Source organism: Blennius ocellaris, assembly GCF_963422515.1.
Source record: "Blennius ocellaris genome assembly, chromosome: 5".
Taxonomy (NCBI): Eukaryota; Metazoa; Chordata; class Actinopteri; order Blenniiformes; family Blenniidae; genus Blennius; species Blennius ocellaris.
The window spans coordinates 7659103-7684055 of NC_137654.1; the positions used below are offsets into that span (position 1 = coordinate 7659103).

Sequence of the window (24953 nt, forward strand, 5' to 3'; positions counted from 1 at the left end):
GTATTCTTTTGTACATATAAACAAACATTATAACAACTGGAGAACTTCAAGCTGTTGTTGCACGATGTGCAGAAGCCATTGTCTAAGCAAAATGTAACCCCCCCCCCCCCAGCAGCAGGCAGGTGATGAGGGGGGGGTGACTACGTCCTGAGCTGTTTTTCCAGTTTTTTGCCGTGCACCATAAGAAAACTCTAGGATGATGCACCTGCAACACAAATGATTTGTCAGGAGGTAGGCTGGGATCTCCCTTAAGAGTGGGCGGGCCACAGGTCTGGGCGGTCCCGTTCCACACCTGGGGCCAATTCCAGTCATCACCCTGCCCTATATATATGTCCTGTCTGTGTTTATTCATTGTTGGTCTGTTAGTCATCCATGTCTCGTCCGTTCTGTCCAGTGTTTTGGAGTCATGTCTGCTGTGCTCCTCAGGTGGAAGAGCGAGCTGCAACACGTCAGTCTGTATAGTCATCTTCAATAAAAGACTTGATTGAACTCAGCCTGCCTCCAGAGTCCTGCACTTGGGTCCTGTCCGCTATCCGTGACATTAGTGTGTTGCAGTTGCACACAGTTATTTCTCTGATCGTAATTTTAATACAACATGAAACTTTTTTGTTTGACAATATATATTTCACTTGGTGCAGGACTAGTGCAAAGTGTGCAGGACTGGTGCAACCCATGGCTCACTAGTCCACTCGACGAGTAGGGGGGGAAAATAAGATCTGTCCCTGAGTATCCTTTACTTCAATCAGAATGTGAAAATCTTTTCATAAAGACTTAAAATGTAATGGTATTGTATAGGCCAAACCAGCTGACAGCATTATTGATGATGTTTCTTTCACTGATCTCATTTTAGAGAGTTTGCTCAGCAACATGGCCACTTTTTAAACTGGATATCTTCCTGCTGCAGCTGGTAGAATCATACCAAAGGAAACTATTGTGTAATGACCAAAGGTTCTTGATGTCTGTGCAGGTGCAGCCGGCGTGCTTCACGGTCCACGCCGTGGTGACGTCCTCGGACCTGCAGTTTGACTGCACCGAGGTGGACTTTGGCTTCTGCTCCATTTCAGAATCAGTTAAGAGCAGTGTCCGCCTCACCAACCTCTCCCTCTTGCCCCAGGACTTTGGCTTTGTGGGTGTCCCAGAGGTACGGCATGACTGCTCTGTATCCTTCACTATCTGGTCTTTGTGAAGCACAATCACTGGTTTCCAGGTAGAAATAGAAAGTCTCGTTTATCACTCCTGCTTCGCTGGGCTTTTTTATTTAATTGTACACTTCTGATAACTGACCCTCTCTCTTTTCACCGTGGGCTTCCCATTATTTGAAGTAGTTTGCATTAGTGATCACTTAACACAGCTTTCATAGAGTGTGTACACAGTGCGAGCACGAGTCACTAAGATAAACTGCATTCATGCTTTGTTTTCGACGAATCTGCTCTGCTTGAGTAGGCAATCTAAATCCCGTGTAGGAATGGAAGCTTCCACAAATAAAAGCTACCCCATGAAGACCGAGATGAACATTGCAGGGAAGAAGAAAAAAATTAAACAAACCTATAAACAGTTTCATAATCTCTGTGATTGCTTCTCATCTGCAGGGTTAGAACTTTCAGATGGAAATCGGAGCTCTTTGAATTGACTGAGAACTGTTTGTCTTTCTCACAGTTTATTGACGTCCAGCCAAATGATGGGTTTGGTACACTGCTTCCTCAAGAAACCCTGGAGATCCTTCGGATTTCCAGTGCCAGATTTGCCAAAGAGTACCATTTCCAACTCCGCTGCAAATCTGGAATAAACAGGTTTTTTTTTTTCAATAGTTTCTCACTGCGCATGCATTAACCTTCTTAAAATGAACTTTCCCATGGATTTGTTTTGCGCCACCTTCAGAGAGTTTGTGCTGCCGTGCCGGGCGGTGGGCGTTCACCCGCCACTGGAGCTCTCACACTCTCTGGTGCAGTTTGGGGCCACGGCAGTGGGCGACCACTCCACCGCCGTCCTTCACCTGGCCAACCGTCATACCGAGCGGAACCAGTCCAAACAGACGTCAGGCCCAGTGGGAAAACACACCGGGGTTCCTGCGGGTCCCAGGTTGTTCTCCTTCGCTGTTCCAGGAGACTCGGACCTCAGCATCACTCCTGCAGCAGGACGTCTGCTCCCCGGAGAGGTGCAGCGCAGCGCCTCTTCTGTTAATGCTGAACATAAAGGAGTGTGGCAACCCACAACGGAATAACTGCCTGGAACACAACAATTTTACCATTTTGAATTTAAGCTAATAATGTAATAAAATAGAATATTAACAACCACAAATGAAAGACACAGAAAATGGAATGCATTATATCCGTTTTTGATAAACAAACTGCACGATACATGCAAAACAACAAAAAGTTTTATTCCCAAGAAATGTAGTCTTATTTATGTATTATTGTATTATTAGCTGCACTTACTAAATGTTAAAAAGTTTTCTTTAAATTGTTCTTCATTAAGGTAATAACTTATTAAATTACTGGAAAAATGTTTTTCGCTCAAATGTTCTATTCCATCATTAGCGAGTGCCGACATTATTGACATTATTATGTTGAGAAAGGTTAAGATTATTACATCATTGGCAGGTATTACATTCTGGCATTATTGGTTGTTACAAGGAGAAAATACAAATCAACTCCGAGGATGATTTCAACAAGAAAATAACTAATGATGATGAGGACAACACTGTCCTTCTTTTCTTAATGTGTCTGTCGTCATTCCTGCAGCTCAACGACTGTACAGTATTGAAATGTTGTGTTGTGCTTTAATGTGGACCGCTAAGTGTTCAAACCAAGCATTTATTCATATTAACAAAGTAAACTGAAGAATTTGTTAATGTCCCCCATTCTTCAATAATCCCCTGGAGGTTGTGTTTAATATTTTATCTCACCATAGCAACCGTTGCAAAAAATACCCAAACCTAATGGAAAATGTCTTTGGGTGAGCAGGATTCTGCTGTATGTTTAACCCAAACCAAAGTGAAGAAGTACACTTTTATATGTGTTGAGGAGGATTTTCATGCAAGACGTAATGATTGCAGGGTAAATCGTCTCTTCACAGCTCTGCTCAGTACAGATAATACACACATTTACAGTCGGATAGAGCAAAGCCTCCGCTGAGTTACTGTGGCTACAGTGCTGTGATTCCCTCTGCTGGACATCTGATGGAAGTGAAGAAACACTATTTTAAGATCAGCACGCTTATTATTATTAATGATTTGAATAGAAGTCTTAGTTTTTCCATTTGTACAAGCATTTTCCTCTGTAGACACAATTTGTCTGTAGTTCTCTGTGCTAATAGAACCCCAGTGGAAGGAATCCAGTAAATAACCTGCAATCAGAAGATTAGATCCCAGATGGACGTCAGTCAAAATTTTTAATAAAAAGAATACTGCCCAAAATAATTTAGATCTTCACTCTTCAGTATTGAATTAAGAAGCTGAAATAGACACAAGCAGTGCCTCTGCTGATGCCTTCCTTCTTTCTTCCTCTTCAGAGATGTCCCGTCCAGGTGACTTTCAGGCCCAGGCTGCAGGACCAGGTGATGAAAGACGAGGCGCTGCGACTCCTCCACCGAGCCAAGTTCCTCCACGAGAAGGAGCTGCAGAGAAACAGACTTGCTGAGCAGGAGGTACAACTGCAGGCCCTCCTCCTTCCTCCAGTCACCTTCTGCTCGTGCCAGGGTTTTTAAATGTGAACACATCCTCTGCAGCTTTGGGTCGCCATGCCGGCACCTCAGGAAAATGTAGCCGGCTTCATTTATCTGACATCTCTGAAGTTTTCAGGCTAAAAAGGAGATCCTGGTGGAGTCCTGTAAAGGCAGAAAGGCGACAGTGAATGCAAGGAGCCGGAAGATGTCGGGCACCCCAAAGACAGAGAGCGCCGCTGAATCACCAGATCCTGTCCATATACAGCCTGGGTAGGTTTTCTCTCTGTAAAGATCCCGTCCATCTTCCTGGCCCTCTTCTATACGCCGTCATGGAGATTATACGCCCTGATTTCAGATCCCCTCTTCCTCTTCTATCAAGTCTTTACCTTCGACCACACGAAGCTGCTCTCAGTGGAAGTGGAATCTTTCAGAGGGGCATTTTTTTTAATGCAATTGTGAGATTTTATTTATTTATTTTTTTTCTTCTATACGCCTTCATGGAGATTATACGCCCTGATTTCAGATCCCCTCTTCCCTGGCCAAGTGGGGGCCCTAAGCAGGATTTTATTTTGGGGCCCCCCTTCCAATAACATAATAATAATAATAATAATAATATAATAATAACAATAACAATAATAATAAATTACAATTACTAACGAATCAAATGAACAGCCTCTATCAACAGTGGAACAAGAACTTTACAGATGCACACGTCTGCATTTTCTGGATGCAAAGTCATCAATGAGCTCATCATATGGCAGCTGCTGTGCCACTTCTGAGTTGATGCTAATCACAGCCAGGCCACTCAACCGTTCTTGCGCCATTGATGAGCGAAGGTAAGTTTTCAACAACATCCCCACCTTCAAGTGAAGCACGAGCCTCTTCTTGTTTGGACTTTTTCTTTCTTTTGCTAGCTCCCGAATCGTATTGACGTTTGGAAGCCCTCTCTCTCTCTCTCTCTCTCAAAAACAAAATTCAATATATGTAATATACAATCCCACTGATCCAATCTGATACCAAGAATTATTATAGATGGTATAAATGGCCTTGACGTTTTTTGATTACAGTTGGAGGGGCTTTCATAACATTTTTAGTAAGTAACTACTTATTGAGAAAAAGTTAACTGTGGTTCCAGCATGAACTAAAGCTTTGGGTGGATACGTTTTTGAGCAAAATTGGCCAACTGAGAGCTAAACCTAGCAGAGGAGCTAAAGAGGATACACACTGATGTTTTAGGAAGAGAATATAGTACATTAAAGAGAATGCAGTTGGGAAAGAGGAGTTCTCTCTCTCTCTCTCTCTCTCTCTCTCTCTCTCTCGGTGCATGCTGGGAGTGCGGAAGGGCTGGGAGTGTGTGTGAGCGGGGAGCGTTTGTCACAGTTTTATGTGATTTTTTTTCTTGTTCTGTTCTTTGTTAATGTTCACAATCACTGTAGTTTAATAATCACAGAGCACCTTTTGTTTTATTTCAATCTTTCTTGGGTTTCGGTGGGTTTGTGTGGTCCGTGTTTGCCGGGGACTGGCTGCCGCCATGTCAGAGCTCAGGAAGCTCACCCGCAAACACGGGGTGCGCATCTCTGCACCTTTCCCCTGCAGTGTGGAGCAGGTTGCTCTGGCTGTGGGGGAGAAGGTTGGTTACAGCAGCGTGAAGGCGGCGGCCCGGATGAACGGTGCCGTGGTGGTCTTTGTGGACCAGGTGGAGAAGGCCAACTCCGTAGTGGAGACAGGAATCACCGTGTCGGACAGGTTTGTCCAGGTGCAGCCGCTGTCTCAGCCGGCTGTCCGGGTCATCCTGTCCAATGTCCCTCCTTATGCGCCAGACGAGCTCCTAACTAAGGAGCTTTCCAGATTTGGCAAAGTAGTTTCCAGCTACAAAGACATCGCCTCTGGAATTAAGTCTCCGCTGCTGAAACACACGACATGTTTCAGGAGACAAGTCTTTATGATACTCAATAACCGGTGTGAGGAGCTCAGCCTCCGTTTCCGTGTGAGAGTAAATGATTATGACTACATTGTTTTCGCGAGCTCAGCTGGAATGAAATGTTTCGGCTGCGGTGAGGAGGGGCACACGGTGAAATCCTGTCCGCTGCGAGCTGAGTCGACTCAGCCCGGCTCTGCGGAGACCCCCGGCGCCGCCGCCGCGGCTGCCGCTACCCCGGTGCCGGGGCCGCGGACCTCCGCCTGGGGCCCCCCCCCCCGGCGGTGACTCCGCGGTCCGGGCTCCCGGGAGATGCGGTGGCCGGGGCTCGATCTGAGCGACCGATCGCCGCTCCTCGGGCTTCACCGAGGAGACGCGCTGCTGTGACCGACCAGGAGAGCACCAAGCACGGGGTGAGTGATGTAAATACACCGGGTGAATGTGTGAATGTGAGCGTGAGTGAGGAGAGTGTGTCGGGTGGGGCTGGGGAGGAGGAAGAAAGAGTGAATGGCACTGAATGCAGCGTGAATGAAACAATTGTAAATATCACTGGTGAGGTGGAGGGAGAAAAAAGAAAAGGAGAAAAAGTAGGAGACAACAAAAAAAGTGAGCTTGTTGAGGAGCAGCAGGTAGAGGAGGAAGGAGAGGAGGCAGGAAGGAGCTGCAGAGCAGAACAGGTGGAGGAGCCAGAAAAGAGTGCAGCCTGGGCTGAGCAGGTGGAGGAGGCAGAAATGGAGGAGGAAAAGAGCGCAAAAAACAAACCTACAAAAAGGAGGAAAAAAACCAAAAACACAGATGCAAAGAAAAGCTGTGGAGAAAACAGAGTGTCAGAAGACGGTGAAAGTGAATGTGTGTCAGACAGCAGCGATATTTCTTTTAACAGTTCTCAAAAAACAACAAAAATACCCTACAGTGCAGAAAAATTTAAAATCTTTTTACAACAGACAAAAAATCAGCACGGAGTGAAAATAGAGGACCATTTCCCAGACCTCAGTCTTTTTATTTTCTCGGCCAGACTCCATATGAGCAGCAGACAGTCTGGCCTCACAGAGCAGGAGGGTTTTAGACTCAGGAAACTTGTGCTGAAAACAAAAAAGCAGCTACGAGATGAAGCTGACAGCCAAGTTTATTTTAACTAATGTTATTGTTTTTATCCTGGTTTTAAACATCTCCTTTATTATGGATGTTTTTAAACTAGGTACTTTAAATGTAAACGGAGCCAGAGATCTGAGGAAAAGACAAACAATCTATGAGACAGCCACACTCAAAAAGATAGACGTCCTGTTCCTTCAGGAAACCCATAGTGATTTTAGCAATGAGGCTGAGTGGAGGCAGGAGTGGAAAGGGGAGGCCGTTTTGAGCCACCACACTCCTCTCAGTGGAGGAGTGGGCCTCCTCTTCTCCCGGGCTTTTAACCCCAACTCACTGGAGGTCCAGCACTGTGTAGGGGGGAGGTTGCTTTTAGTTAAAGCTCAGTTCCACCATTTTAAATGTGTTTTTATTAATTGTTATGCCCCAACAGCCGGTGCAGAGAGGAAGCAGTTTTTCCTCAAGCTAACTGAGGTGGTTAGTGGGTGTGGGTCGGAGGACTATTTGTTTCTGGGTGGGGATTTTAACTGTACGGAAAACGCGGCTTTAGACCGCAACCATGCAGAGCCTCATCCAGCCTCTCAACACGCCTTGAAGCAGCTGGTCCACTCTCAGGGCATAGTGGACGTTTGGAGAAGGATGCATCCAGACTGCCGTCAGTATACCTGGTCCCACTTTAGAGAGAGCAGGATCTCCTCAGCCAGGTTAGATCGTATTTATTGTTTTAAACATCATTTTAATGTTTTTAAGAGATGTGACATTTTACCTGTTGGTTTTACTGATCATTGTTTACTTTTAAATAGTATTTGTGTCCGGAATGTTATACCGAAAAGCGCCTACTGGCATTTTAACTCAGTTTTAACCTTAGACAGAAGTTTTAGAGAGGCTTTAGCTTTTTTTTGGGAGGTTTTTAGACAGAGGAAAGGTGATTTTAGCAGTCTTAGGCAGTGGTGGGACCACGGTAAGACCCAAATCAAACTCCTGTGTCAGCAGCACACCCTAAATGTCACAAGTGACATCACCAGATCTTTGAAGAAACTAGAGACCGAGATAGTGGAACTGGAACATCTAAGAGAGTCCACAGGAGATCGAGGCTATTTTGAAAGCCTCAAAACTAAAAAAATGGCTTTAGCCGACCTGCTGAACGTTAAAGTGCAGGGCGCACTGGTCCGGTCCCGGTACCAAAATATCAATGAGATGGATGCTCCCTCTAGCTTCTTCTTCAGCCTGGAAAAAAAGAATGGCCAGGGGAAAGTGGTCCACACACTGCTCTCAGACACGGGGCAGGAGATCTCGGAACCAAGCCAGATGAGGAAGAGAGCGGTGAGCTTCTACGCGTCCCTGTACGAGAGTGAGTACAAGGAGGAGCAAGGTCTCCTCGAGGGGTTCCTGAGGGACTGCCTCAAGTCTCCGAGGAGACCAACGAACATCTGGAGGCCTGCCTAGAAATGCAAGAGCTGCGGGCAGCACTGCAGGCGATGCCAACGGGCAGGTCTCCCGGGATTGACGGGCTCACCGCTGAATTTTATAAAACGTTCTGGGACATCCTGGGCAAGGATGTCCCGGACGTGTTCAACGAATGTCTGGCCTCTGGTTCCATGCCAGTGTCCTGCAGGAGGGCAGTCCTCACTCTGCTCCCTAAGAAAGGGAACCTGCAGGACATCAAAAACTGGCGCCCCGTGTCATTGCTCTGTGTGGACTACAAACTCCTTTCCAAGGTCCTGGCCTCCAGGCTGGGGAGAGCTATGGAGCAGGTCATCCACCGGGATCAGACCTACTGTGTCCCCGGCAGGTCCATGGTGGATAATATCCACCTGATTCGGGGTATTTTGGAAGTCTCTAGTTCTTTGGATATAGATGCTGGTCTGATTTCAGTAGACCAGGAAAAGGCTTTTGACCGTGTTGAACACGACTTCCTTTGGAGGGTCATGGAAAGCTTCGGTTTCAGCGCTGGTTTTATAGCCAAGATCAAGGTGCTGTACAGAGACATTGAGAGTGTGCTGAAGTTCAACGGCAGTCTGTGTGCTCCTTTTAGAGTGTGTAGAGGTGTCAGGCAGGGCTGCGCTCTGTCTGGGATGCTCTATGCACTCTCTCTGGAACCCCTCCTCAATAAGATACGTTCTAGTGTGGGGGGGGTGTTTTTACCGGGTTTTAGTGAAGGCGTGATTTTATCCGCCTATGCGGATGACCTCATTGTTTTTATCAAGAACCAGGAAGAAATAGACCTTTTAAGTAAAATAATCAGAGATTTTAACGTGACATCAGCAGCGAGGGTCAACTGGGAAAAAAGTGAAGCCCTCGCTATCGGCAGGTGGCATGGCGGTCTCCCAGTTCTTCCCCAGAATTTAACCTGGAAAAGAAATGGGTTAAAATACTTAGGAATACATGTGGGTGAAGAACATTTTGTTCAGAAGAACTGGGAGACCGTCACGGAAAAAATTGAGGGTAAGCTCTCCAAGTGGAGGTGGCTCCTCCCAAAAATGTCACTCCGAGGCAGGGTTCTTGTTTTAAACAATCTTGTAGCATCCCAGCTGTGGCATCGGCTCACCTGTGTAGACCCTCCTCCAGGTCTCCTGGCTCAAATTCAAAAGAAAATAATAGATTTCTTCTGGGATGGTCTGCACTGGGTGCCACAGGGGGTGCTCTTTTTAGACAGAGAGGAGGGGGGTCAGGGCCTTGTCCACTTGGCCAGCCGGACTGCCACTTTTAGACTCCAGTTCCTGCAGAGGTACCTCACAGGCCCGGCAGATCTGGTGTGGAGAGGCGTGGCCAGCTGCATCCTGAGGCGTGCCAGTAAGTTGGGGTTGGATAATGCTCTGTTCCTAACTGATCCCAAATTACTAAATCTCAAAGGGCTTCCTCCATTTTATCAAAGTGTTTTTAAATGCTGGGCTCTATTTACCCATAGAAGGTGCCTGAAAGCCGACTCTCTGCACTGGCTGTTGAAAGAACCCCTGATCCACGGAGCCAGACTGGATATCAGCGGAGCAACAACTCCTGGGCTGACGGGAAGGCTGATCCAGTCTGGGACCCTCACCGTGGGTCAGCTTGTGGATGCTGTGGGGCCGGACCTGAGCAACATCAAGGCCCTGGGCTCTCTCCTGATGCTGCAGTCTGTCCGGGTGTCCCAGAGGCTCCTGGAGACCTGGAGGAGGGTCCTCACAGTCAGAGACAGGAGCCTCCTGAGGAAGTACAACCAAGGAGAACTCTCCCCGGACGCTGCAGACCCCTTCCCCGAGGTCCTGTTGAGCCCGGAGCTGGGGGGATTGTCCGGCCCCCTCCTAGAAACCACACAGCCTGAAAGACTGTCATTACACAAGGCAGACAAACGAACATTTTATCAGAACTGTGTGAAGAGCATCCACAAGGGTGGACTGAGCAGCAGACCCTCCACTGTGTGGTCACAAAGACTGGGTCAGGGCGGACCTGGTCCACAGTGGAGGATCTTCTACAAACCCCCCTTAAAGAAACGGACTGGAGACCTTCAGTGGAGGATTTTACATGGTGCGATCGCCTCAAACGCTTTTATCTCCATCATTAACCCTGCTGTTTTAAACACTTGTCCATTTTGTGCACAGAGAGAGACTGTTTTCCATGTTTTTATCGGGTGCAAGAGACTCGCAGGTTTCTTCACTCTTTTAACAATGGTTTTTAGTCTTTTTAGTGTTGTTTTTACTGAGAGGAATTTTATTATGGGAGCTGGCTACAAAAAAAGTGCAAAAGAAAAATGGCAGCTCCTGAATTTCCTCTCAGGTGAGGCCAAGATGGCAATCTATATCAGCAGGAGGAACATGGTGGAGAACAAAGAAGGGCAGGATGTCATGGAAGTGTGGCGAGTCAATGTCAAATCCAGACTCTGGCTTGAATACCGTTTTTTTAAACAAAACAATAACCTGAATTCTTTTAAAGAGGTCTGGTGTTTTAAGAACATTCTGTGCTTTTTAGAAAATGAAGATTTGCAGTTTGCACGGTTTTAAAAAAAATGATTGTTTGAAAAAAAAAAAAGAAAAAAAAAATGTCTGACACACAATGTAACCGTCTTCTGACAATCTAGTGTAAATAAAAAAGTGTTTTAAAAATCAAAAAAAAAATCTCTCTCTCTCTCTCTCTCTCTCTCTCTCTCTCTCTCTCTTTCTCTCTCTGTCTCTCTCTTTCTCTCTCTCTCTTTCTCTCTCTCTCTCTCTCTCTCTCTCTTCTCTCTCTCTCTCTCTCTCTCTCTCTCTCTCTCTCTCTCTCTCTCTCTCTCTCTCTCTCTCTCTCTCCTCTCTACCTGTAAACAACTTTCTGTCGGCCCGTCTGACCGCTGATTGGTCAGATGGTGACGCTTCGCGCTTTCAATCATTGAGTCTCTTTCTCTCGCTCTCTCTCTCTCTCTCGCTCTCTCTCTCTCTCTCTCTCTCTCTCTCTCTCTCTCTCTCTCCTGCCTCGGGCTGACTTGGTGGCGGTGTTCTACGCGTCTCTCGGCAAAATGCAGCGCATCCTTTGTGCATTTGCAGAGATTGATGATACTTTATTGATCCCGAGGGAAATTCAATTCACTTGCGCAAAATGGGGCCCCCATGGATCGCGGGGCCCTACGCACAGCGCGTGTTCTGCGTGTAGGGAGGGGCGGGCCTGCCTCTTCCTCTTCTATCAAGTCTTTACCTTCGACCACACGAAGCTGCTCTCAGTGGAAGTGGAGTCTTTGAGAGGGGCATTTTTAAAATGGAATTGTGAGATTTTATTTTTTATTTCCTGTCAAGGTCAGAGTACTAGGAGAAAGCCAAGGCCTCCCTGTTGTACTCCTTCAGTAAACGCTCCAGAGAGCACACAGTGCCCTGCTTGGTGTCAGACGGAGACCCTCCGGAGGACGACAGACAGGTCCAGCCGGCATGGAGGTAACAACCAGCCTCACACAGTCCCGTCATGTCACATCTGTGCCACGTCTTTCATCTTTGGGACCTCGGCAGACCCAACACACAATTCTCTTTGCAACGTTGCATTTGCAGACCAGGTTTGTTTTATTGTTTTGTTTTGAATGGTTTCTAAAGACATAAATTTGAATTATGTGACGGGTTCCAGCCTTTTTGTGTGTTTATAACTGTATTCAAAGTCCCTACAAATATTGAGAAGTTCTGAAAATGTTTTTCCTCATAAAGATGTGAAAATGCACAGAATCCGTATACGTCTGTCTATTGACTTTCTCTCTCACACAGTGTAGGAAGGGAAGTAAAAGAGAAGAAATCCAGAGGGCAATGTGTATAACAATCACCTATTGCCACTTTACATCCTACAGAATAACGTAGTAGAAAACAATAAAGTGACTAATATGGTGTGTGGAGACCAACCATCAGCTTCTGAAGTCACACATGTTTGAACATCTGGAGTGGGGCACCAAAGTTTTTCAAACTGAACAGTGTTTCCGGAGGTCCAGTCAGTCGTTTATTGCAATGCATTTGTGTGTTAAAGGAGAATTAGAAGTAAATCAATGTCACGTCCCTGTAGTAAGGCTTTTCCCTGCAGCCGCTTATATTCCAGGTTGTTTTCATCTCAATGCTGTCCACCGTCTCCTCAGTCCCTTCAATACCATCTACCTGAAGCTCCAATGTCCTGCTGTGCAGCGCCCTCTAGTGGTGTTTCAAACGCTGGGAACGATCTCATAGACTTCCATCAGGTACCAGTCTAAAAGTCCCTCTACTGAGCTCTACTGACAACAGGCTGTCTCTCTCTACGTCCACTCCAGACCGTCTTTTTAGGATAAGAGGTTTCCAGTTGTTTCCCTGTTAACTGGTGACCCTTTAGCATCCCTCGTTGCTCCTGATGGACAGACGCTTTTTACTACTGACACGTTTTTTTATTATTTTGTCTCCAGAACGGAGTCGGTGATGGAGAAGCTCCTGACCAACTGGATGTCGATCTGTCTCTTCACCTTTCTGAGGGTATGAGAGACAACAGTAGAACGATAGTTCACTCACAGAGACATCACACACAAACACACACACACACATAAATTAAATGTCAAAATCAAAGTAAAATTAAAAATCAAGCTATAAAGCCCAACTTTTAAGATTTTCTCAGGGATGTAAAGATTCACTGAGCTCATGATTCAGTGTGTCGGCTGTACAAATGTTTTTTTTAACAAAATAGTTTTCCTGACAAATTAAGATCTTTTTATTCCTCTTGAACACAAAACAACATTTTCTGTTCTTATTTTAAATGCTTTATCAAATGTACTTTTTCTTGCTGAGGAAGGTGCAGCAACTGACTGTGAGGCACCAACGAAGGAAGTTTTACTTTTCTTTAAAAAACGAACAACTTAAAATATGTTACTTTAACACATTTAGGATCTGGGATTTTTGTGTTTGTTATTTATTTCCTGAGCATTACAGTGAATAAATCCAGATGTAGCAGCTGATCTGTAAGGCGTTTAGAGAAAGTCTACCAAACAGAAGGAAAAACGACATGGATTGATTTTTATCCCCAAAAAACGAAACGGTTCAGTTTCATCCTGGGAAAGTCACATGTGAGGATAGGATACAGCACTGCCCTCTAGTGGCTGAAAGCAGAATAAAAAAAATCAGCTCTGACTGTTCTGACGATATAAACAGGAGGTGAAATGACGATTTATGACATTAAAACACAACATTGGGTCACTCTTCAACACAAACACATTTATTTAACAACATTTTTAACCCTCCTGTGAAGAGATTGAGTGGAGTTTCTTTGATTTTGTTGCCCGGGAGGCGTTTGATAAGTGCTTGTTGTATTTGTCAGGAGTCTGCAGGCGAGTCCTTCTACATGCTGTTCAGAGCCATAAAGCACCAGGTGGATAAGGGACCGGTGGACGCCGTGACGGGGAAAGCCAAGTACACGCTGAACGACAACCGGCTGCTGCGAGAGGACGTGGAGTACAAGACGCTGGTCAGGGAACCCCCCCCCACCCCCCATCACACATCCTGGACAGTCACATTCTAGCACCATTTTCACACATTCTTTTTAAATTCCTATTTTCTCTATTAATCTGTGACTTTGTCAGATAATGAAGCAGCATGATCAGCGAGTACAATACAAAGTGCATTCTTTTTTATTGATTATTACTTTATTTATACATGCATAATCAGGGCGGCTCAGCATGCTGCAATGTACACGTTTTTATGTTTTTATAACAGTGATTCATCGTGTTTCCATTCACTGAGCTCCTCCAAACCACAGAACTGTAGATTCTAAAGACATGTTTAATCGGCGAAAAATAATCAACGGCAACAAAAAACTTTACTTCTCAAAGGCTTTCTATGAATATATATAACTGACGAGGAAGAGCTACTTTAGTGTTTGGAGTTATCATTAAAAAGTGTTAAACGGGAAGTTTAATGACAGAACACTCGCTTAAGAATTCTTTGTTTTTTAACTTCTCTGATTCACTAAAAAGTGAAATAAACACATTTAAACACACAAATTATGCCTTAAAAATGGGTTACAGTACCACCATGGTATCATAAAATGTGTTTTTTTGGCAAAATGGAAGTTGACATAAGGACAATATTTGGACATTTAAAAAAAAAAGCTGTAATTTGTCATACTTTATATTAAAGATGCCATATTATGCAAAATTGACTTCATAGTGGTTTTCTAACAGTGACATGTGTCCCTATATCCTCTGTGTGAGGCTCCAGAAAGTCTGTCGTCTCCCTCACTCGTTTTCTCCACTTCCTACTGAATGTGTGCTCATACAGGCGGTTTTCCCTTTGTGACATCATGAGGGGGAAATAGCCCCTCCCCCCTGTCCCAGCACAGTCAGCCGGGTAAAGAGGCTGATGAGTCTCGTTTCTTCTGTCCAGACTCTGAATGTGGCAACGGCGACCGGCGGCGGCGGCAGCGTCGTCACGGCGACGCCGACGGTTCCCGCTAAAGTGCTGGACTGTGACACCATCACACAGGTGAAGGAGAAACTTCTGGAACAAACCTGGAAGGGCACGTCGTATTCACAGAGGCCGCACATCGACTCACTGCTCCTCGGTACGATTTTATCTATTAACTCTAGTAAGAAATGTAGAAGTAGTTTAGTGTTTATTCTTTCTTTTTCTCTCTTTCTTGAATGAAACGGAGAAAGAAACCTTCAAAAGTCCAACGAATTAGATTCAAATAATCCCGTACTTCAACATGACTAATCCTAAAAGTGATGTTCTTACTGAGATAATTCTAATTTTAACCAATAACGAGATTCCTTTCAATCTCACGTTTAAATGTTTTTATTCTATACGCTCACTTTCTTCATCTGTCCAGTTTACATCAGATCAGCAAATAATTACAAATCACACTGAAACCAAATGTTCCAAATATTTATTCCTTGAAAAATGTTTATTCGTGTATATATTGTTTGTTTGGAAATAAGTATTTAAGAATTGTGTTTATTTATTTCACAATGGATAATAATATATAGTATAATAATATACAATAATAAACTTTTCCTGCGTTGGACTGTAATCATGTGGCTTTTTGCACATTTTGTTTACATATTGAACGAGAGGTGAACACAATTTTTTCTTTCTTTGAAAAGAATATTTTAGATATGTATTAATATCTTAAACACTTAAGAACTTGGTTATTTTTGGTTTATTTATTGGTAGAAGGATTATTATTTCTGTTTATTAAAAATATGTATTTATTCATTTATTTACAAATATTTAAGGAATGTATTTTTCTTGCTTTCTTTTTAAAAGGGGATTATTGTTTATTTGGGATTATTATTTATTTAAAATAATTCTTTAACAATTAATTTGTGTTAATTTTACTGCTGAAGTGTAAAAAGGTATTTGTGTCTTTAAGACTTTTCGTCTCTTTCAAAAAGGTCGAGGGATTTTTTTTTTTTTTCACCACTTTGGTTTGAAAAGTCTCTCAGCCGTGTCGTGGGTTAATTCTCCCCTCAGAGTGGCGTGCAGGCGTGGCGGGTCACCTGATCCTCTCGGACGAGGACCTGACGTCCGTGGTTCAGGGATCCTGGAAACGCCTCAACACACTGCAGCACTACAAGGTGAGGACACACACACACACACACACACACACACACACACACACACACACACACACACACACACACACACACACACACACACACACAGAAAAGCTCCAGTAAGGTTGACGGTGTGTTTTCAGGTGCCTGACGGAGCGACGGTGGCCCTCGTCCCCAGAAACAACAAGCACCACCTCCACGACAGCCACGACTACATGCCTGGAGAGAGTGAGTACCGACAAGGAGACGTGGTCTGATGGGACCTGGAAAGGTCCTGGCCAGTGTGTGTGTGTGTGTGTGTGTGTGTGTGTGTGTGTGGTTTGAAGGTGTTTAAGGGATTGGTTTGCCCTGAGTTCAGACTCACAGGCTCAATTCTCTCAAACTAGTTTTGATTCTGTTCACGTGATGTTAAATTTGACATCTTAGTGCCTCTTATGTTCAGAATCCGTTACACCAGGGGTGTCAAACATGCGGCCCGGGGGCCAGAAGCGGCCCACCAGAGGATCTAATCCGGCCGTCATGTGATTTTGAAGTGTAAAAAGGCGATACAGGCGACTGAGGGTTTTTTTTAGTGTTTTTTTTTTTTTACAAATATAATAATATCTGATTTCTTTTAATATGTAAATTTCAGACTAGTCTGGAAATTCTTGCAGTTACAAAAGAATCAAAAGAAGGAAAGACTTTGACATTTGTCCACATCTGCAGTTTAATATGTAATGTTTGACTTGTTGGGCCTCCAGAGGTCAGAGGTCAGAGGTCAGGTTGATGTGGCTCCTCAACTGAAATCAGTTTGACGCCCCTGCGTTACACAGTCAGACACTGCACTGAGCCTGAGCAGCCAGCAGAGGTCAGTGTTTGGCTGGTACTCAGTTGAGATGGTCTGAATGAAGTTGAGGGTGATTTGTGGAGACGTTAAACCCCCCCCCCCCCCTCCCTCCAGAGACCCCCATGCTGGACGACGGGGACGAAGGAGGCGTGCGGCTGTGGCACCTGGTGAAAGCCAGCGAGGAGTCGGAGCTGCCCAAACACCGGAGGGGCAGCGTGAGGGAGCGAGGGGGCGAGAGGGCCAAGGCCATCCCGGAGATCTACCTCACACGCCTGCTCTCCATGAAGGTACAGCCACCGCTGCCATACCGTAGTACCTGGACTACACGTAGTACCATAGGACCTGGACCACACGTAGTACCGTAGGACCTGGACTACACGTCACATCCCTCCGAAAATATGCTGTACTGATAATTAATGTGAAATAAGTCACAAAGTGGGTAATAAAACCACATTCAATGTCTTTATGAAGTCAATAGATTATATAAACATGTTGCTGTTAAGATATGAAAAATATCTTCTTTTACTGTGCGTCACCTTCACGTAATCTTTATCGTGGTGGAGAATCATTTAATTGAACAAGACATACAAGTGGTTATACGTTGTAACATAACATCAAGTAAGCATATGATTAAATTAATAGTACAGAAAAAAACTATAATAGTAATGTGTCTGATTATAAAATACAATAATAAATTTTCAGTATAAAATAAATGTTCTTACATTTTTAAAAGTTTTATTTAAATTATTATTCCTTTTTCTAAAATAAGAATGATTAGTGTTGGGGAAAATAGATGAATAAATCAATATTATAAATTAAAATCTACATTAAATTGATACAATTGTCTATTGACAAGCATATTAATAATAATAACAACAACAATAATATTAATAATAGTGATAATAATGGTATTCATTTTCAGAGCAATATTTTTTCTTTTATCATTTTAATTGTCTTTATTTCTGCATCTATTTGTGATAAATATTGAAGCTCCTCTCTCCTACTTCAGTAGACAAATACACAGTAAGAAACATTTTTAAAAAATGTTATAGGGAGAAAAATATGCAAATTAAGAACATTGCCAACCATGAACAGTTTTTATTTAAATGAACAATCATTACAATAGATATGATAACTATTCTTTAAGAAGAATGACGTATTTCCAACTTTTGGGAAACTAAACATGAGTTAAAGTAGAAGGTGTGGACTTGGTAGAAAGCCAGACTGCCCCCCCCAGGGGGTATTTAGTGAGAGGCGTGGTGAGACGGTGTGGTCTGGTCCCTCAGGGCACGCTGCAGAAGTTTGTGGACGACCTCTTCACGGCCATCCTCAGCACCAGCCGGCCCGTCCCGCTGGCCGTCAAGTATTTCTTCGACCTGCTGGACGAGCAGGCGCTGCAGCACAACATCACCGACCCCGAGACCATCCACATCTGGAAGACCAACAGGTTTACACACACACACACACACACACACACACACACACACACACACACACACACACACACACACACACACACACACACACACACACACACACACACACACACACACACACAAAGGATCTTTCACGCTGCACAACTCTGCCCCCTCGTGGTCATCTGTGGTGTTCCTCTGTACGAGACGGGCCTCAGGAAGCTCCCTGAACCAGATTAGGAAGAAATGTTTGTGTTTTCAGCCTCGAGCGTTTAATTTTTCCCCAGTTTGTCTCTTCCTGATGAGACGTAAGCGAGTCAGTGTGGACTTCCTGTGATCAGCTGGCATCCTGATCCACTCCACTCCACTCCCCTACACTCCACTCCGCTCCACTACGCTCCACTACGCTCCACACTCCACTCCACTCCACTCCACCCCACTCCACTCCGCTCCACTCCACTCCACTCCACTCCACTCCCCTACACTCCACTCCGCTCCACTCCACTCCACTCCACTCCGCTCCCCTACACTCCACTCCGCTCCCCTCCGCTCCGCTCCGCTCCGCTCCACTCCACTCCACTCCACTCCACTCCACTTCACTCCACTCCACTCCCCTACGCTCCACTACGCTCCACTCCACTCCGCTCCACTACGCTCCACACTCCACTCCACTCCACTCCACTCCACTCCACCCCACTCCACTCCACCCCACTCCACTCCGCTCCACTCCACTCCACTCCACTCCACTCCACTCCACTCCACTCCACTTCACTCCACTCCACTCCACTCCACTCCACTCCACTTCACTCCACTCCACTCCACCCCACTCCACTCCACTCCACTCCACTCCACTGCACTCCACTCCAGCTCCATGGGACTCATGAATCACACGACTCTCTTCCCACCCGACAGTCTGCCGCTGCGGTTCTGGATCAACATCCTGAAGAACCCGCAGTTCATCTTCGACGTGCAGACGTCGGACCACGTGGACGCCGTGCTGTCCGTCATCGCCCAGACCTTCATGGACTCCTGCACCATCGCCGACCACAAGCTGGGACGGGTGAGCGAGCGAGCGTGAAGTGACCCCCCCCCCCCAGATTCCTCCTCTGTGACTCTCACCCTGGTCTCTCCCTCGCCCAGGACTCGCCCATCAACAAGTTGCTGTACGCCAGAGACATCCCGCGCTACAAGCAGATGGTGGAGAGGTAGGAGCGGGGCAGCCAGTCGCCCCACTGACCCCAGGCCATCTGGGGGGGGGGCTCCAGACAGACGGTAGTCGGAGCCTGCGAGGCGCTCATGCTCGGCTGGGCGCAGAGCAGACTGCTGCACTTCACACTGCTCACGTATGGAAGCAGCGGCGGGACGGAGGTTGTGTTTCCTACATGGATCTTCTCACACCAGAGGTTCCGTCAGCAAATAGTTCCACCAAATGTTTCTGCCGCTGACGTTTTCCACCATCGACTCATCAGGATTCAATTAAATCCAACAAATAATGGAAATATTCAAAGGGATTTGAATTCTACTGTAAATACATCTGAAGCTAAAACTACTAAAAATGGCCAGAAAGGTCAAATAATTGTTTTATTTTGTAATTTATGTTTGCATATATTTTTTATTATTTGTTCAGCTTGTTATGAAACGACATGCAAAGAAGTACTTTATTAATCCTGGAGGGAAATTCTTTAAATGTGTGTGAATAATCTTTAAAGAGGTTTTTGTACTGTTTTTTTTTTTACATTGAAGCAATCTGAAGTGCATTAAAAGTCAAATCTATTATGAGTAGTAGCAGTAGTAGTCGTAGTAGTTTATTAGTAGGGATGCTCGATATTGGCTTTTCTACCGATATCCGATATTCCGATATTGTCCAACTCTTAATTTCCGATACCGATATCACCGATACCGATATCACCGATACCGATATCACCGATACTGATATATGCTGGCTTTTTACATCAAAACTGTTAGGTAACAACAACATAAAATATCTCCTACTGTGGAATTAACACATTATGCCTAATTTTATTGTGATGCCCCACTGGATGCATATGTGAATCAAACATGGCTTTCCAAATGTACACACTGAGAAAAATAAGAGAACAACAACTTAAATTCTGGAAAAAAGTGCCATATGTATTTAGTGTTAGAGAGAAACCTCAACAACAAACTCAACAACACCACAGACAATATAAAAAAAAAGGAAGAGGCATATCTTCAGTCCATTAGTTGTAAACAGTCAATGAATGAATAACTGGCCATAACTTGTCAAATAATATACTCAAACTGGGCTCAATCTCTTTTAAGAGTAACAAAATAGTGCAAATATAAACAAGAAAGGCACAGAAATGCTCACAAAATTAAAACAGCCCTCCTTTAAAGTGCAACAAAAACAAAGACTGAAGTTGACTCGTCCATATAACTGGTCTATTTCTTTTCCCATGTCCTCATGTGTAAGAGGGAGATTGTTCTGTATGAATACAAGCGTCTCAGCATCTCAGCAATGTCTGTGATTTCTCTTCTCATCAATGATGTGGGCAACAGTGCTGAACACTGGTTCACTGTCAACACTGGTGCAGGGTGCAGTCAGGTACTGGTACCAGTGCTGAACACTGGTTCACTGTCAACACTGGTGCAGGGTGCAGTCAGGTACTGGTACCAGTGTGAACAGTGGTTCACTGTGAACACTGGTGCAGGGTGCAGTCAGGTACTGGTACCAGTGCTGAACAGTGGTTCACTGTGAACACTGGTGCAGGGTGCAGTCAGGTACTGGTACCAGTGTGAACAGTGGTTCACTGTCAACACTGGTGCAGGGTGCAGTCAGGTACTGGTACCAGTGTGAACAGTGGTTCACTGTGAACACTGGTGCAGGGTGCAGTCAGGTACTGGTACCAGTGCTGAACAGTGGTTCACTGTGAACACTGGTGCAGGGTGCAGTCAGGTACTGGTACCAGTGTGAACACTGGTTCACTGTCAACACTGGTGCAGGGTGCAGTCAGGTACTGGTACCAGCAGGGAAGAGGGCCTGGTTGAGCCTCCAGTCCTCCACGGACATTTCATTCACCGGGCTTCTCCTTCTTAGCCACGAGTCCAGCATGTTGTATTAGTTGTTGTTAAACGTCATCAAGCGCGCGCCCGTAAACGTCCCATGCTGCGTTCATGCAGACTCGGAAATTCCAATATCGGTTGTAAAAATCCGATACCGATATTTCCAAATATTACATTTTTAAGTCAATGTCGGCCGATAATATCGGCCCTCCGATATTATCGGACATCCCTATTTATTAGTATTAGTATTATAATACACATGAAACCCTTTCAAAATGAATCTATCTGATTGAATCTATATTTTCTGGAAATACACAAAATAGAATCTCCATCCAACGTACACACACATTGTACACACAGAAATACACATAGAACACATATACCTAGCGCAACATGCCTGAAAAGACAAAAGCTATTTAATCCTTTAATCCAACAATCATCCTGCTTGTACAGTTACTGTAGATTTGTGAAAAGGTGTTGATGTCAATCAACCAATCCTTCGTTGTTTGAGCGTTTGGTTCTGCTTCCTCCTCCAGGTACTACGCCGACATCCGTCAGACCATCTCGGCCAGCGACCAGGAAATGAACTCGGCTCTGGCTGAACTCTCCCGCGTACGTGTTTCACTGTTAGCATCAGTAACGTCACTTTTTAATTATTATTATTATTAAGGCCACCATCCGGGCGGCTGCATGACAAGAGCCGGGAATTAAACATGAACGACAGCCGAGGCAGCTTCCGCCCGCTGACGTCTCTCCATTTTTAATCTCCTCACACAGAATTACGCGGCGGAGGTCAACTGCCTGGTGGCTTTACACGAGCTGTACAAGTACATCAACAAATACTACGACCAGGTGAGTCCCTCACAGACGCGGCTGCTCGCTTTGGCTGAGAGGTATTCCAAAGCACAAATCACTAAATCTGAGTAAACGCTGTCAGATTATCACCAGGAATCAGAGGGTTTTTTATTCCAGAGTTCACAAAATCGCCACCAGGGGGCAGCAGAGAGCTGCAGGAGTTAAATCACTTCTGCCTTTAAATGTCCAAGAAATAAGGAAGAAACAAATTAAGAAACTATTTTCCCCACACATTTCAAGAGTTGAATGTTTTGTTTGTGTGACGCTGAGCAACTCAAATAATGAAATAAGCTTTTTATTTACAAATAAATGTTATTGCTCAGGCATCACAACAGCAGAAAATACAACATCCTGTGACAGGAAAACCACAAATCACTACTTTAATTCAATTCCAAAGCTCCTGATCTGCTTTCATAACTGATATTTTGTAGAAAAACTAAAGTTAAAGTTTATTCCTGTAACATCAGAAATGTAACTGAACTTTCCACCATTTCTAATAATAGTAGATCAACAAAATCCTGCCTTGAAACATCAATGTGTCATTAGCAGAAGTGTCTTTGTGTGTTGTGCTCCACAACAATCGGCGTTTTATGCTGATGTTCAATATTTCAGTGTCTCGTTTTGCGACTTTCAGCCTGTAACTTGGCCTTTCTTTGCCCTCGGTGCAGACTGACAGGCTCATTCTGGTCATTCTGGGTTTACAAGCTGCTCATGTCTTGATCACATGATTCAAATGTGAACCTGGAAGTCTGAGCTGAGGGCAAAGAAATCCCTGTGGCAGGAAAGGAAAATGACTAGAAAGTGAGCTTGTGTACACGTCCATCAAAGTACCGTCTTTTCCAGTCACTTTCTTTTTTTATTTATCTGGCTGGTTGGAAACGACCCATATATCAAGCGATACCACATCAGGCCACTAGATGTCACTGCATGACCACAAAATGATGCACTTAACCCCCATTACGACAGGATTTGACTGATTGTTTTTTTAGTATTATATATGTTTAAAGGCTGTAAAACCCGTCACCACACACTTTATACACTTTTCTCAGACAGGAATTAACATTTCCTCACATTTCTCTTGTTTAAACACTCAAAGGTCAAACCTTGGTAGATTTTAAAACATAAACATTCCTCAGCCTTCTGGCTGCGACCGCAGGTTCCTTTGTCGGTGCAGAACGTTTTGTCGACATTGTGGGTTTGTCAGGAACTAAACTTACAAACATGCAGGACTTCAGAGTCTCACTGCTGTCGATCAGACGTTGACGTATATTTGACAAGTCGAACACATTCAAGGACATGAGACACGACATGGAGATTGATTGACAAGTGTCTACAGTCCCTTAGCCAATCAGGACACAGAATACAATGTGCAGGTTCTCCCTTAGCCAATCAGCATGCAGAACACTGTGCACCTTCATACGCTGTTAAAAAAACATGCAAAATTGCACACAAGAAAATCTGCGAAACAGCGAGGCCACGAAAGGTGAACTGCGTTATAGTGAGGGACGACTAGTATATATTTCCATATTTATATCAGTAATATTACAAAATGTGGATTGTTACGATCGCGCTTCACTGCCTGGTGTCTCGGTTTCACTGGTGCCCCTGTTAACTGGTGACTTATTCAAGGAGCCGTTAGCAGCAGCTGATGTTAAAATAAGACAAACAAACGGTACGATACTTTCTGTATTTCAAAGAGTACAATGTGTTGTCGATACGTACAAAGATATTAGTAGTTGGTAAGTCTGTTCTCAACCTGTTGGCAGACTGCCAGAATGAAGGAGCCTGTGAGCCTGAGCTCAGGGCATCAAAACCCACACTTTACAGCTTGGACTCCTGTCAAGGCAGAACTGTAGCAGAAGTCACTTATTAACAAAACAAACTAACAACCAAGTGTGAATCTGCTCGACTCTTAACTGGTGAGTTGTCTGTATTGTCAGCATTTGAAACTGAAAACAGATTTTTTAATTACAAATATCTTTGTACGAACTGACCAATCTTTTTCCATGTGCAGATTCTATTACAGACAGACGACGTTTGCAGATTCAGGTTGACGTTGACAGATTCTTTCTCACACGGACAGCTCTGACTTTAGACAGACGGAGTGAAATACAGACAGATAGTTTAGCTACAATCTTCCCCCCACAGTTTGAGCTTAAATGGGAACGTTAAACGGCGTTCGCCAGGACAGCGACTGGTTTTTACATGTCGTGGAAAAGCGTCAACAGCGAGTGGCTAACCCACAAAGCTACATGACGCTAACAGCAGGAAGAGCGCGGCCATAGACCTATACAACTAGAATTATACAGAGGTTTATGAGCAAGAATCAGTTTCTAAAGTTCTTTGTGCTCTGTCTTCTTCTGCGTCTTTGGTGTGTTTGGTGAGTCACAGCGCCCCTAAAGGCCTGGCATGTGCACTACAGGCCCTGAAGCCTCGCGTTCATAGTGACGGAATGTTTTTGGAGAAGGTGTGGGGTGGTGAGGATGTCCCCTGAATGTTTCTTCTTCTTCTTCTTCCCCGCCGCTCTCAGATCATCACGGCTCTGGAGGACGACTCCACGGCTCAGAAGATGCAGCTGGGCTACCGGCTCCAGCAGATCGCCGCCGCCGTGGAGAACAAGGTGACGGATCTATGACCCCGAGGCTCGCCTGGATCGACCTCTGAAGAAAGACTTCTCCTCCTGAAGAAAAACCCTGCTTGGTTTTGTTTTGGGGTTTTTTTTTTCCTTCCTTTATGAAGGACGACAAAGGAGAACTTTGGCACATACTGTGATTTTACTTTGAGGAACTTTGTGACGCCGGAGGGGAGAAGCTCCGGAACACCGTCCAGTTTTCCACAGACTTGAGGAGGGGAAGTGGAGGAAAAATGTGAAAAGAAGCGAATGAAAGCAGGAACTTCTTCAGACAGTTTTTTCCCTCTTGTGGATTCATTCACCCGGAAAGAAGAATCACAGTTTTTTGTTGTTTGTTTGTTTTGTTACTTGATGTTTTTGTGAGGAGAGGAACTGCACAGAACATTCCCGCCTGGCGAGACGTTGAACAAGGACGTAAAAAGGGAAGAAAAGAAAAGAGGACTTGACCTTTTTTTTAACACCGACAGAGTTTCTTACCCAGTCGTGTCAAAGTCTTACGAAAAACGACAAACGATTCTTGACGT

The 24953-nt window shown here is 44.7% G+C and overlaps 1 protein-coding gene across 1 annotated transcript; it reads left to right on the forward strand.

Annotated features, from left to right (window-relative positions):
* Positions 1–406: 406 nt before the first annotated feature.
* LOC308130154 (plexin-B1-like) lies at positions 407–24475 on the forward strand (the record flags this gene model as incomplete). Its single annotated transcript, XM_080496353.1, has 16 exons — positions 407–448; positions 968–1141; positions 1657–1751; positions 1879–2155; positions 3511–3645; positions 13424–13570; positions 14488–14665; positions 15577–15680; positions 15803–15887; positions 16600–16772; positions 17772–17932; positions 18813–18960; positions 19041–19105; positions 21479–21554; positions 21720–21794; positions 24328–24475. The coding sequence occupies 16 exons, from the start codon at positions 407–409 to the stop codon at positions 24430–24432; spliced, it is 2040 nt and encodes a 679-aa protein (XP_080352479.1). The 3' UTR covers positions 24433–24475.
* Between the last annotated feature and the right edge of the window lie 478 nt (positions 24476–24953).